At 35.0% G+C, this 15,126-nt stretch overlaps 1 protein-coding gene across 2 annotated transcripts in view; it reads left to right on the top strand.

The window, feature by feature from the left end:
- TOX (thymocyte selection associated high mobility group box) overlaps positions 1 to 15,126 on the top strand; it is a 368,121-nt gene that overhangs the window by 176,169 nt on the left and 176,826 nt on the right. The window contains exon 2 of one of the 2 annotated variants that reach the window (XM_072604653.1): positions 3,302 to 3,367. The exons of the other annotated variant lie outside the window; for it this stretch is intronic. Coding sequence (XP_072460754.1) covers positions 3,302 to 3,367 — 66 coding nt within the window. The remainder of the gene's footprint in view (positions 1 to 3,301; positions 3,368 to 15,126) is intronic. 2 annotated transcript variants of the gene reach the window in all.

The raw sequence follows: 15,126 nt of genomic DNA, 5'->3' as shown, positions 1-15,126 counted from the left end.
CTGCTTAAAGAGCTCTACTCTTTATTTTCTGTACCATCATCAACACAAAGTAGGTGGGCTATATATGACCATAGACAATTTTTTAATCCTGATTTTTTTGAGGTTCCCAGTTTTCTCCTATATGTTAAAATTTTACCCAAATTAGTCATATTTTAAAGAGTAACAACTGTTTAAACCTTCTAGAGTCGTATTGGGTTGAGAATAACATAGAACATAGGCTTAAAACCTCCTTCTGCCAACTGTCATCATAGGCAAGAAACTAACCCTTCTGAGCCTTACTTTTCCATTTTAAAAATGAAAAAGTTGGATTGGATTACCTCTCAGGTCTTCTCTAGCACTAAATTCATAATCTTATTATAGCTTCATAGTCTTTCAGAAAGAGCATTTCAGGGGAGTTGCAATTTCTTTGAGTAAGCAATAGAATCTACCTCTCAATTTTTTTTGGGTTAAATATAAATTCAATTTAATTCCTTAGCTGTTTATTAATCACCTACTACATGCAATGATATTCAGCCAGTCCTTTTACTTAATTGGCTTATTTTTATGACTCCAAAATAATTCTAAAATTATGCCCCAAAGGTTCTGTACCTGTTTCTGCTTCTTTCTCCAAAATTGAATAGTTAACTCATCATGCTCCAAAATGTATATCACAATCTATAAGAATTCTTGCAGCCAAATATCATTTCATATTAAAGCATCATGGCTCAGTTTAGTTTTGTTTAAGTAATAACACTTTATAACAAAAGTGATCTTATCAAGAGCATCAACATTCAAAATTATGTATTAATATGAACATTATGTGGTTACATAATTTGAAGATTTTCTCAATGGCACCAAAGTTTAGGAACTAATATCCACAGTGCATAAGATCGTATGGAATTCACTGAACCATTTCTCTTCAGTTTTATGTTACAATCACAAGAACTGTCAACAATTAAAATATTTCTTTTGGGTCTACACATTAAGAACATTTGCAAACAAACCATAGTAGCCAAACATTGAGTAGAAGATGCCAAAAATGTTAAGTAAATTTCTGCAAGCCCAGTATGATCTACAAAATATACCAACTAGTCAGCATTTGGGTGGGGTGGGGAGATCAGCCATCCATTGTGTTGAACCAAAATATTTCACTTGGGGTAGATTAGAATATCACACTATCTTTTCACCTGTCTTGCATTATAATATTAGATATGTCCCTTGATTTTTGGTACCTTAGACCAGTTGTATTAAATTAAAATAAAAATGGGGAGCACTGAATCATACATAAGGATCTCTGAAGGCTACATATGATTTGGAAAACCACATATTAACTGTGTATGTTTTAGTGTATTTTTATTTTCTGAAATATTTCCCAATTATATTTTAACCTGGTTCCAGCAGCACTCAGGAGTGTTGTGGGCTGCATACTGGTGATGTATTTAACACTTTAGCCTGAGATAACATACATCAGTGGAATGATCTAAGTGAATATTTGTTGAACCTTAATAAAGGTGCTATTTCTGAATGGTATTACCAATCATTTCTTTCATGATTATTTGTATTTCAGTTTACGGTCATAGAAGACCCACAAATTATGAATTTTTTTCACGGTATGAAAGGTAATGTTAAGAAATATTATGGACATTTTGAGCTTGAAGAGTACCCAATAATTTAGGAACAAAGCATGAAGTACTCTGACTGTAAAGCATTCTATCAGAATGGTGTTTGTGTGTTTATGTATCTAAAATACATGAATTTAATAAGGTAGCTGTTTCCTTGCATCACTCTTGGTAATGGCAAAAAAAAGCATATACTTTCATATTTGCACTTGATTTTTAAATGTATGAATATGCAAGTTAATGAAGTTGAGACTGGTTAGTAGAACAATGGTAGAGGGATTGCAGCCTGCTGGAGGATTAAGTATTAAGCAGCCCACCTAAAATCTGAATAGAATGTTATCACCTTCTCCTTTTCATGAACAATTTGAAATTTTTTCATTTGATATAGCTTGAATTGGACTTACTAATCAGTTTCTTCCCTCCAAATTGTTCAGTCAAGCCAGCTTACAGAGACAACACGTGACATTTGTGGTGCCCTACATGAATTATTTGGATATATATATATATCTTTGTTGATCTATATATAATAGACACCCCACTCAAAAAAAAAACCCATCCATACAACTCCCGCCTTATAAAGTACATTGCCTGACAACTGTTAATTTACCAATTATTAGCAGAAAAAAAGAGAATGTCCTTTAATCAGTCTACAAACCTTTGTTAAGCACCTACTATGTACAAGATACTCTATTAAGTAATGGGGATACAAAGTAAAAAGTGAAACAGTGCAAACCCTGAAGGAGTTAACATTCACTTTTGATAGTGTGGTATTTAACACTGACCATTGTAACTGACCAGACCTCTATGTTGCTTCTCAACATTACATCACTTCATACAAGTCAGCATTTTTCTGTAGAGTTTTTCATCTTAGTCCCTCCTTGTGGATCATTTATACGCCATTTGGTTAGTAACATTCTAATTTGGTAAATCATTCCCTAATCATTGGACATATTTTGTTTTCTGGATTTTGGTAAATAGAACCTGTTTACCCAGATTACAGCTGGATAATTATGGAAGGATAGATTTAACAACTAAGGTGGCAAATTCTAACTTTTATGTATTAACCAATTGTAATTCTTCCCCACAATTATTTACCACTTACTCTGTCCAAATATATGTATATATGTATACGCATATACATATATACACATATGTGTGTGACTACATACACAAATACATACACACATATGTATGTATGTATGTATAAAACAAAATGGTTTTTTCCATCTGAATTTCACTCGAGTCTTCTGCTGAGACCAGTTTTAATTTGTTTTGAAAACTCGGCACTTGTTCATTTCTCAGATCTAAAGTTAGAATCCATTGAGCTGTGCCTCAGTACATTTTCCATTTTCATCTCCTCTTGTCAGAAAGTGTGCCATTCATTTAATCCTTCATTACAACCAAACAGCAATATGTAGACAGGGTGAACAAAATGAGCCATTTTGTTTTAAAACAGATTGCAGATGAAAGGAAACCATTCATTTCGTGCTTACTTGCTGTAATTACTAGACCACTAATTACTCCCAATCACTGACATCCAGGGTCAATGAGGATGACAACAGGGACATCAAAGGCAAGATGGGCTCAGCGAATGACAGGTTTCCCATATTCCAGGCTGCAGTATATTTTTATGGTTACTGTTTTCCAGTCGATGTAGAAAAACATTCAAGATTGCTGAATGTTTACTATTATTTCATTCGCAGTTTGACGGTGAGAACATGTATATGAGTATGACAGAGCCGAGCCAGGACTATGTGCCAGCAAGCCAGGTGGGTTAATTAATCTTCTCTGCCTTGTTTCAAATTGTAATTAAACAAATTCAAAGAGTTGCATTGCAAATGAGTGGCACTATCAGTAACTGCGGCAATCAGGAATAATCAGAATTTATAAACAAAGCATTTAAGCCTTGTTTCCAGTTAATGAGATAGAGCTGATAAAACCTGGAGTTGGCGTTTGTTGAAAGATGCTACCTTGTTTCCTCTCCAGAATGCAAGCAGCTGTTTTGCCAGCATGATCTTTCCTAAACAGTTGTTTTACCTTTAGGAAATAAAGTCTTTACAGGTGCAGGTTATTTGTGCTACTGACTGCAGACAAGTTAATCATTATAAGCTGCACATGTCACAAATAGCTTTAATTATCTGCTGTTAGGCCAGTTTTAGACCAAGTGTTGCATTTAGAGCAGAAATCATATGGCTGGAGAAGGTTTGCCAAGAGTGAAACCATCAACAATACTACGATTCTTTCAAAATCTACTGTGAGGATTTCACTTCTAGGCCAAAATATGTAATATGATGAGGCCTTTCAAGGGCATGGTTGAATCCATTTTGTTGTGGAAAGAGTTGGCAAAGCATTTAGTCAGGAGACACAATGATGACCAAAAGTACAATGGAAACAAAAGGGACATTTAGACTTTTCAAAGCAATGCTTGGTTATTTGTTTGTCAGATACTTAGGTCCAGAGACAAAATTTAGAAGCAAAGTATACTGATTAAAACTGTCCCAGAATGTACATACAATGCAAAGTAACTGTAATATGGGAAAGAGGGGAGAAAAATTCAAGAAGATTTGAGTGTGGTCATCAGGTGGGCCTTTTTTTCCTTGTATTTTATAGCAGTAGTAAAATCATTTCCATTTTAAGTTTGATAAATCAGAACAGCAGGAGTATGAATTCATTTACAATGATTTGAAATACCTACCTTCTCTATCTGAATAAGGTAGTTTTGAACTCTAAATCTATGATCCTGTAGTCTTATTCTATTTTTAATAATTGACCAGAGATAGCCTGTAAAAATGTTGTACAATAATTGTTTTGAAACTTCCATTCCTTGAATCAATAGTGCTTTTAAAGTAAACACTTAGGATTCAACCAAAAATGGTATTTTGGGTTTCTATATCTCTGGACTCTATTTTCTTTTGGTCTGTTGCAGCAATGATTATGAGAATGCCTTTGGAAGCCTTCATTTTGCATTTAGATTCTCATGTGACTGAATTCATCAGCTAAAAATGCTCTAAGATCCATAGGTGGTTGTGAATGGAATTGTTTGATTAAAAAATGAAAAATGTTATTATTAATTTTTTTTCTAACCATCAATCCCCAAACTGTACTGACAAGTTTAGTATTACTATTAGATTAAAGCAACCTCATGTCGTCTCATTTGTGCCTTTAGGGTTTTGAAGTGCAGGGGCTAATTGAATTTGTTTGAAACAGTAGAAACACAAACTCAATGAATGATTACCGTTATAAAGCAGCTGCTACCTTTCAGAGAATCATTAGGTTGGTCTTGAAGAGTTTTGAAGAAAGCATTGTAAATTTGCAGCTGATATATGCTTTCTGCTTCCCCCAGCACCACCCCCTAGATTCTTAATGGAAGCACCATGGATAATTTAAGCATCAGTCTAAAAATCAAACAACATTTTGAGTTTAAAATTTTTATGCCATATATTCACCAAGCGCATTTTAAATACCAGTGATCTCATTTACTGAGGTAAAAACAATCCCAAATAATTCTTTTTGTATTTTTGAAAATGATGGTAGGTTTCTGAGCCAGAAACAGATTCATTTTCTTTTAATAATTTGGCCATTTTCTGAAAGTATTTTTTAAAAATTGAGCTTTGCTAAGAATTCGGTTAGTGTAAGATAGTTCATACAGTGGGAGAAATTAAGTTTACAAATTAGTTGCTGAATAATCTTAGCAGAATTTACACTTAAGGTGTCCCCTCCCCCCCTACTTTTGCCTTTTTTCCAACTGTAATATGGTATTTTCACAAAACCATTACCTGGTATTATTTTAGGGAATTTTAATCAATTTATCCCCTTTAGGCTAACATAAATAAGACTTCAGTCATCCTGCAGCTAAAAAAATAGTTCTGTTCTTTTTCCTACATAACATCAAACATCTGCATAGTTTGGTAATCTTAGACAACTTGCCTCACAGCATCGCTCAACAATTATAATTTCTATTCAATTTTCAAATCCGTACATGCTCTGGGACTTATAGACTAAGTTGCTAAGTAGCAACATATGGCACACTACTGCTCCTGTGATGTTGCTGCAAGCAAATAGCATAATTCTATACTTGAAATGATTTTTATAGAAAGCCATTGCTGGAACTGAGCCAGAAGTGGAAGTATACTGTAAAAATTAATGATATTCTTTTAGACAGTCCCAAAGGACTGTTTGGCACTACTTTCTACTGCATGCATTCTATACCTCTTTTGCTAGTGTACACAAGCCTTTTTTGGATCTAATTCTGTAGTTGGTAGGCAGCTTTTAAATTAATTACACCACCCATGATATGCCTGCCAACTATGTAACAGAAACACATGATATTTCTCCTGCTCTCTGGATTTCATTCTTAGAACATTTACCACATTGCCTTATAATACTTCTAATTGTGGTGACCTCTTAGTGTTTCAGTTATAACCAATTTAACTTATTCTTCCAGGGGATTGAGTTTGAGTTATACAAATAGAAGAGGTCTTGTGTTATTTAAGAAATGCATGCAGTTCGGTACAGAATATGTTCTCCCTTTCTAAATGATTCACTCAATAGAGTGAATTGAAGAATGTTAGGGAGTTGATCAGTTGATTCTGGACTGGGAAATTCAATATCACAGACTCTTAGAGTTGGAAGAGTCTGCTGAAATCACTTGGTCTGAACCCTTTATTTTAGAGACGAGAAAACGGGGATCTAGGAGGGTAAAGTCTTTTCACAGTGTCTTCATATGGTTATAACCGACACTTGAACCCAGGCCTTTTGACTCCAAGTCCAATAGATAGAGGGCACTTCTCCTGTTATGTACTCTTTATCACTTGACTGATGTTGGTTTCTGTCTAGTAGTCTAAACCACTCTTTTGTAACCTATATGTCAGGACATATCAGTGCCTGGGGAAAGCAAACTGAACTCTTCCAGTGGTTTGGGTTTCTCCTGTGAATAGACCTCCGTGTGAACCAGTTGTGGACAATTAATCCATCAATCCCGCATACATTCGTCTAGTTGGGCCTTCTGAAATGGTAGAAACATGTATCATTTTCACTGCATGAAAAAGCTTAGGAAGAATGATTCTCTAGTTTAAAAATAATAACAACACCAATAATGATGACACCAAAACCCCAAACATTCTTTCATTAACATGGATCTAGAGAATTCCTTATGCCTTACTATCAAATATACTGTGGAGAATTCACATAATCTGACTAGAAGAAATTGAGCAGATTTAGTTCCTTGTCTCTCCTTACTAAAACTACATTCTGCATTCTTTTAAGTTTTAAAATATGTATATATAGATAGATAGATGTGTCTCTCTCTCTATATATGTATACATGCATTAGATCCAGTTTACTTTTCAACACAGATAAGTTGGAGTTTGATCAGAGGGGATGCTAGAATTTGGGTCTCTGAATTTTGAATGTGAGTATCTGTCTGAACTCGTAGACAAGAAAGATGAAAGGTTCTAGTAAAGCAGTTGGTATATATAGCTTAGAGCTAGCTCTAATGCTAACTTCACTGACTCCAGAAACTATATTTATCTTATGTGAGGCTAGTGTGTTAGAAAAAGCAAAACATTTTAAGGGAAAATCATTCAATCTTGGCCCTGCATTAGATTTCTTTTTTAAAAAAGTTAATTTTTTAAGTTGTTTTATTTCCCCCAAATGGAATATCATTGCATAGTAAATTTTTTGTTGTTCATTCATTTCAGCTATGTCCGACTCCTTGTGACCACAGGAGGTATTCTTGCTAAAGATACTGGAGTAGTTAACCATTTCCTTCTCTAGATCATTTTACAGATGAGGAAACTGAGGCAAAGGGGGTTAAGTGACTTGCATGAGGTCACCCAGCTAGTAAGTGTCTAAGGCCAGATTTGAACTCAGGAAGTTGAGTCTTCCTGACTTCACTGCCCTTCCATGCCACCTAGGTGTCCTTCCATTGTAAATAAGGTGGATAAAAAGCATTTTTAAATTTAATTTGAGAAGTTCTTTATCTAATCATGACAGTTTAAAGTTATTCAAATTTGATGAATTTATAATTATTCAAAAATCTCAAATATGAGACATGAGCATTATTATTTGATCATGCCTGTAATCTCTTCAATTTAGTGAATTCTTGGTAAGGAACTTATACCCTTGCAGGTCACCATCTTCTTTTCCAATATAGACTCTTAGAGAGTTGCTGGGAACACTGAGAAATTAAATGACTTACAGAGGGTCACACAGCTAGTTTGTGTCAGAGATGACACTTGAATCCAAGTCTTCCTGGCTCAGATGGTGAGAGCTCTCTCTGGACAGTACCTTGCTGCCTCCTACATGCATTGTTTGTACTTATGTATACCAGTTGCTATGGGAAGCCTATTTCAATGATAATGTAAAAAATTATCTTGTGCAGCCCATCATTCAGTGAAAGGAAAATTGAAAAATTCACTCTAAAAAGCACTTATTAAGGATCTTATTACTGTGCTAAGTAAGCACTATGGGTATAAAGACAAAAATGAAAAAAAAAAACTGAGACCATCAGTGCTGTTTAGATTAAATTGAGGGATAAATTTATTTTTTATGAATATGTCGGTTTAAGAGAACTTTGTCATTGTGTGTATGCTTAATTAATTAACCTTTGTTAATCTAATTTTGAAAGTTATATTTTTCTTGCATATTTTGTATCTTGGTCAGAAATAATGTTTCAGGCTATGTCTTTTTTCCATTCACTTCATTCAACATTCATTATTACACCTCCCATAAAGTTTTATAATGGTTGAGTACCACTGCTTTTCTGTCTCTGATTCTGCTTCTTATTGGCCTCAAGATCAAGAGAAATAAAATACAGAATAAACTCCTTTTAATTTTATTTGTTGAAATCTAACAAATATTTGGCTTTACTGGACTCCTCTGCAGTTGATATGTCAATACTACAAATGCTGCACATATACATATATATACATATACATATATAAATATTATAAAGTTATAACTAGCATAATTCAATATCAGGCATTCATTTTAAACAATGATTGGAAATCAGTATGTGCAACAGAAATACCCTAACTTTGGGTACGACATGCATACATACATACACATAAGAAAAAACATTTCCAAATTCCTTTTCTGCAGAGGAATCTTTAACATGTGTTGAAATTATATACACATATATGTGTGTACATTATGTGTAGATGTATATGCATATACATAATATACACACATAGATTTAGATTTGAAAAATAATATAAACAGCATACTTTAATGATGTACTTTCCTGACTAGGAAATTCACTCACGGTTTGGGAGCCAGATAGGTTATGAGGTATAAGCCTAAGAAATATTCAAAGCAACACATTTTAGGGGTACTTTATTTATAATATCTTTTTTCTTTTGGTCCACAAAATACCTATGATCATGACATGAATTTGAACTACAAATTAAAACAACTTTCCTTTGGGCAGAGGCTCTAAAAGGAACATCGACTTGACCTTGTGAACTTTGACCCAATAAAATGATAAAACTGCCATGCTTTGATTAATCTAGTTAGTCGAACAGAGTCTGGCATCTCAACAAACCCAAACTAGTTACTCAAACCAGTCTTCAGTGTAACATTCAAATGATTACTCTGTGCAGTCCCGGAGGTATTCATTACAGACAAAATTGTTCTTGTTGCCTTGCATACAAGCTGAGTTTTCAATGGGAAATGAAAGGCTGCTTGGAAAAATAGGCCACCTAATTAAGTTAAACTACTCTAGCATTTGGCTTGACATCTTCATTACTCAAAATTAAAAAGATGCTTCACTTGAGCACACAAGTTACTATTGTTTATGTTGTTTTCTTCCTAAATTGGCTTCTTACATAGAAGTCTGTTTTTCAGAATTATATCTTATAATAGCTCACATATTTCTTGCAGTTTATAAAAATGTCTTAATAGCCAGTATAGACAGTCATAACAGGTACGATCCAAATAGGGAATATTTGCCTTAAGAGTCCAGTGACTTTAAAAGGTCCACCAATCTTTTAGCATATTTTTCTAATATCACTTACATATTTGGTGTTAATATTCACACTATTCTCTCCCATCCCCCACTCTGCCTCTCTTTTATTTACAAGTTTAATACTGAATCTGTTTGTTCTACAAGGTCTCCTCAAGGAGTAATTGAATCCAGAGACTATTTGGGGAACATCTGCAGGTTTAAACTGAATTCCATTTGTCCACTGCTTTTTGTAGCTCCATAGTGGAGTTATTTTAAGAGCATTTTAAAATGTAAACACATGTAGAACACACCATCTACTGATTGCCAGATCCTAGTCAATGACACTAATGAGGCTGCTGACAGGTTAAATGTTGTGTATCATATACATTTCCAAGCTGTGGGATTTGTGAGTGTAAGGCTCATTTTTTATTTCAGAATATAAATATTTGTTGCTGAATATGCTTAAGAATTTTATTGGGACTGTCTTGTAGTATGTTTTTCAAGCATTAGGGAGAAGATGTTTTCTTGATAAATTCTCCCCCACCCCAAATCTGAATTGTAGAGCACTGGTTGTGAAAGTAACACTGTTGTTTAGTGGCAACTCTTCAAGGCTTACTGAGACACATGGTTACCTGGCCAAGCATGTCATGTTGGCATCTCACCCCTCCCAGCTAGCTAGTAGTTTTGATAAATTTTGAACAGTATTCCTTTATTACTTTACAGTCTTGAATTTAGAAGTTTTTCAGTTATGTTTAATAAATAAGCAGATGAAGAGATGAAAAATTAACCTTACTCCTTAATTTCATAATCTCACCTTTTTTTTCAACTTCATCTTTCTGGCCTTCCATGGAACATATCTAACAATAAATACAGCTGAGAACTGGAACAGTTTAGTAAATCTAGAATAACTGGATGACAGATGATTCTACATCTCTAAGTCTCCATTTCCAAAGAGTTGAAAGATATTAATAAATAATGTGTCATTAGTACCCCTTCTTGGTGTGTAGAAATGAATTATTTCTTCCCTTTTAATTATGTGAAAACTGAGACTCTTAAAGGTCTTCTTAAGGTAACCCACATCTTTTTCTCTGCCCTGAGACTATTTTCCTTCTTCTCCAAAGAAGATATTTGTGATGGATTCATTCCTCTCTTTGGACAGAAGCTTCACTCATTTGTCCTTAAAATCAGATACTTATTCTTAAGATACACTAGAATAATGAAAGTATTATTTTTAATATAATAAGATGGTAGACTAATTTTAGGACTTGAAGACACAGTAGAGGTTGCCTTCTCATTTTATAGATTAAGAAACTGAGGCCCAAATAGGTTAAGAGGCTAAGGTTTAAGGTCACACAAATAGGAAATTAATAGCTTGGATATGGTCTTATAACCCAAGAGATTCATAGTGACTTAAAAATATATTAGTGGTTTCTGGGAGAATTTGTTTTGAAGTACTTCAATGCGAGTGAATTGTCATATTTGCTTATAAATAGTGGCAATTGACTTTCTATGTAGCAAATCCAAAAGGGTGATTTCTGGAGGTCTGCCCAGGAATGAATTGTTAGTCTGACATGGACACAATTGAAAGTAATAATTATAATGAAACAACAATAATGATGATGATGATAGTGGTGATAATAATACTTATTAGTATAGCCAACATTTATATAGGACTTTATAAGGTTTGCAAAGCATTTTACATGTTATTCCATGTAATCAGTAAAAAGGGTAAATTTTTATAGTAAATGTATTTACACAGGACATGCAGATCCCTTTCTTATAAGTTTTTTCTTACCATCTTTCAATAGAGACCACTAAGTAGGGGCAGCTAGGTGGTGCAGTGGATAGAGCACTAGTGCAGCAGTCAGGAAGACCTGAGTTCAAATCTCTCCTCAGACTCCTGACATTCACTAGCTGTGTGACCTTGGGCAAGTCACTTAACCCCAATTGCCTCATCCTGGGTCATCTCCAGTCATCCTGATGAATATCTAGTCACTGGATTCTCTGGAGGAGAAGTGAGGCTGGTGACCTGCACAGCCCTCCTTCACTCAAAACAAAGTCAAGTGCAAGTCATGTCATTATTTCTCTGATGGCATGGTCTTCTTCGGCAAGAAGGACAGACATGCACACAGAGACCACTAAGTACAGTTGGCCTGTTTTGGTCTGGCTTGATTTTATATTAGAAATATGTGGCCAAAAGGTGATAGATTACTGTTTCACCTTTTCTTTCAGAACTTACTGTCGTAACAAGTTAGGCTATTTCCTCATCTCATATCTAGTTTTTCAACTAGCAAAGCTGTGGGCTAAATTTGAACATATTTACTTCAAACCTCCCCCATACACACACACTCACATTGTTCACTTTTTTCTCTCTTTTACCTTACCTCATGCCCTTTCTGTGATAATCTAGTGAAATGTGGGGAAGCACTTTGAAAACAATCAAAACTTCATGAAAGTGCAAAAGGGTGTTATCTCTTTGTCCCATTAACTTCTAAGGCTGCCCTTCTCTATGACTTTATGTCTTCCTTCATCATCTACCAATTCCTCTGCTACTCCTTCCTTTCCTATCATTGCCTCTTCTTTTTCTTAGGTATGCCAATAATTCTGTTTATTCTCATACTGGCCTTCTTTGCCTCCCTCCTTTCCTATTTCTGTCCTTTACTTCCTTCTTTCCCTCTATCCCTTCATAAAAGATTCTAACACTCTCTAGGACCACATGATGTTTATGCTCCCTAAGCATTCCCTTCTCTCTGATTGATCCTAGATCAGATTTCAAGACCTAAATTTCCTAAATGTTGATTGAGACCTCCCATAGTTATTCTTTTTTTTTGGTACAGACTTTGGACATCATTGGTAGAAGGAACTTTTTCCAATCATCTAGATTAGCAACTTGTCTATAATACATAGTCTTAAGTAGTTTCCTAGGGTACTGACAAATTGATTTACTTGTCCATGGTCATATAGTATGAGTCAGAGGTAGGTCTTTACCAACCAGATCTTTCTAATTCCAAGACTAACCCTCTTTTTATCATGCCTTTCTTCATTAAATTAGAAAAATCATCTCTTTTCCTGGATCTAGTTCTACTTCTGGTCTCTTCTCTGAATCTCCTCTTTACTTTAGAGCCAGTATCCTTGATGGTACAGAATCCTCTTCCACCTCTGGGTTCATTTTAGGACCTCCTTAGTAAGAGAATAAGAATTACTTGTCAGATTATGTTGTAGAGAATTTCCTTTCATTCTAAATCTTTGAATCAGGGTGAGAGGGATGCCTGAACAGAAAATGTGCCTTTTAGCTCTATGAAATTACCCTGTCTTGCTCAATATAAATTTTCCATCCACAATGTATAAATATATATATGTGTATATACACACATAGTATATAGTGTATGTGAATATATATGTATATATGTATATGTGCATGTATATATATATTTATATATGTATGTATGTATATTACACCTGTCACGTGTGATACAGGAAGGATTTCTTTCATATATGGATTGGACTAGGTAGCTCCTGAAGTCCATTCCAGCTCTCAAACTCTGTTTTTCCAATTCTGTTATATAACATTGTACCTAGTTACTACCTCCATAACTTTTGCTGACTTGTTTAACTTCTCTGCACCTCCTCTTACGTGCACACAAACATATAGACACACACATACAAACACACATTCCACTCAAATTAATTTGTGATCTCATTAATGATTTCCAGATTGTAACCTATACCTGCCCATTTTATGTTCTTATCCATGTCCTCCCCCTAAGTTTATTGCAATGGATGTACCCCCACAAACTGGAGTACTTATTCCCTCAAGTCTTGAGTTCTTTTAACATCATAGATAGATAAATAGATAGATAGATGTAGAAGAAGATATATAGTTGCAGATAGATACAAGCTGGAGTACTTACTCCCTCAAGACTTGAGTTGTTTTAACGTCATAGATAAATAGATAGATGTAAAAGTAGATACATAGTTGCAGATAGACACCCCTGTATATGTGTGTGTACGTACACACATGCATACATATCTATATATGTGTATATGCTTATTATGTATATATATAGAGAGAGTTAGAATCTGCACATCTTAAGTAAAGAGATTACAGATTCATTTTTGTTGAATGTATGTGTATCTATGTGGACATGCATATAACAGAAGGTCCAGGTAAGTTAAACAAATCAGCAAAGGTTTATAGAGATAATAAGTAGGTACAATGTTATACAATGGAATCTAAGTCATAGAATGTAAGAGATGGAATGGATTTCAGTAGTTGTCTAATTATAAATAGACAGGGGCAAAGAGGGAGGCTGATACAGAGAGACACAGAGAGGGATACAGAATAAATAGATGAATAGATGACAGAGAGATACATAGACAGACAGACTACTGGACTCTACAGACACAATGTCTCACTTACCTCCCATGATCTCTTCCTGTTGCAATTTTCTGGACCCTCCTTGGCTCCGCTGGACTTTCTTCTTTTACTTGCTGGTTGTACCTTCTTTAGTAACCTTTCCCACCCTGCCAGGTCTTTCTCATCTCTGGGCCTTTGTCATCTCTGGTATGACTCAACCTGTCTACTTATTAAGCAATTCCTGATTTTGACAGTATTTTGATCATCAAAATATTTTCGACTCTGGACCCACTAATCATTAGAAGTAAGAGATGTGTTGTCCATTCTGTCTGCATTACCTAAGCAGATAATTTTGTGTAGTTGTAGGAAGCAGCAACCTGATCCTCCTGTATCCAACGAATACATGTACCTTGGACCAAAACACCATTTACAGGGTATTTGATACAATAACTCACTTGTTATGAATAGAAGAGGAAGGGGATAAAATCTGGATGGCCCAATTGCAGCAATGGTATTTACATGCAATTAAAAGAATAATAAGAGCCAGAGGAATATTTTCATTGTGTTGGGTAGAATATCTAGGATTTACAGAAGGAAACATGGACAGGTATTACCTAAGATGAGAAGACATGGATACGTTGGAATCTACAATGGTGTATAGTCGGTGTAGATATTCACACCAACAACAAGAATTCATAGAGTCTTAACCAGAAATAGTCTCCAGTTGTTTTGAGTATATGGTAACTCCAGATCCCTGGAGAGTAACACAATGTGTTGTGGAAAGAACATGGGACTGGGAATCTAAATACCTGAGTTGGATTTCCAGGGTATGCTTTTTACCAGTTGTTCGACTTTAGTTTAAGTCCATTGACTTAGCAACCCCCATAAACAAGGCACTATGCCAGGTGGTATGGATACAAAAACAAAAAGATGAAATAGTTCCTGATCTTAAGAAATTCATTCTAATAGGGGTGGGGGAGGAATGGCATCAGTGGGGCAGGGCAAGTTGCCTAATATCCAAGTGCCTCAGTTTCTTCTCCTGTAAAGTGAAGGTGTCAGACTAGTTCTCTGTGATCTCTTCCAGTTCTAAATGCTCTAATTGCTTGAAAATCCCAATCTATCCATACATACTATTTCAGAACTCCTGAAATTGATCATTTACTGTGACAAAACCTTGAGTTCCCTTGATGGCATTTCCCCTGACATCAGTCATGACCATGGCCCAA

The sequence above is a fragment of the Notamacropus eugenii genome, chromosome 4 (assembly GCF_028372415.1).
Source record: "Notamacropus eugenii isolate mMacEug1 chromosome 4, mMacEug1.pri_v2, whole genome shotgun sequence".
Classification (NCBI taxonomy): Eukaryota; Metazoa; Chordata; class Mammalia; order Diprotodontia; family Macropodidae; genus Notamacropus; species Notamacropus eugenii.
Note: the sequence above shows the minus strand (reverse complement) of the source record. Positions and strands in the feature narration are given on the sequence as shown.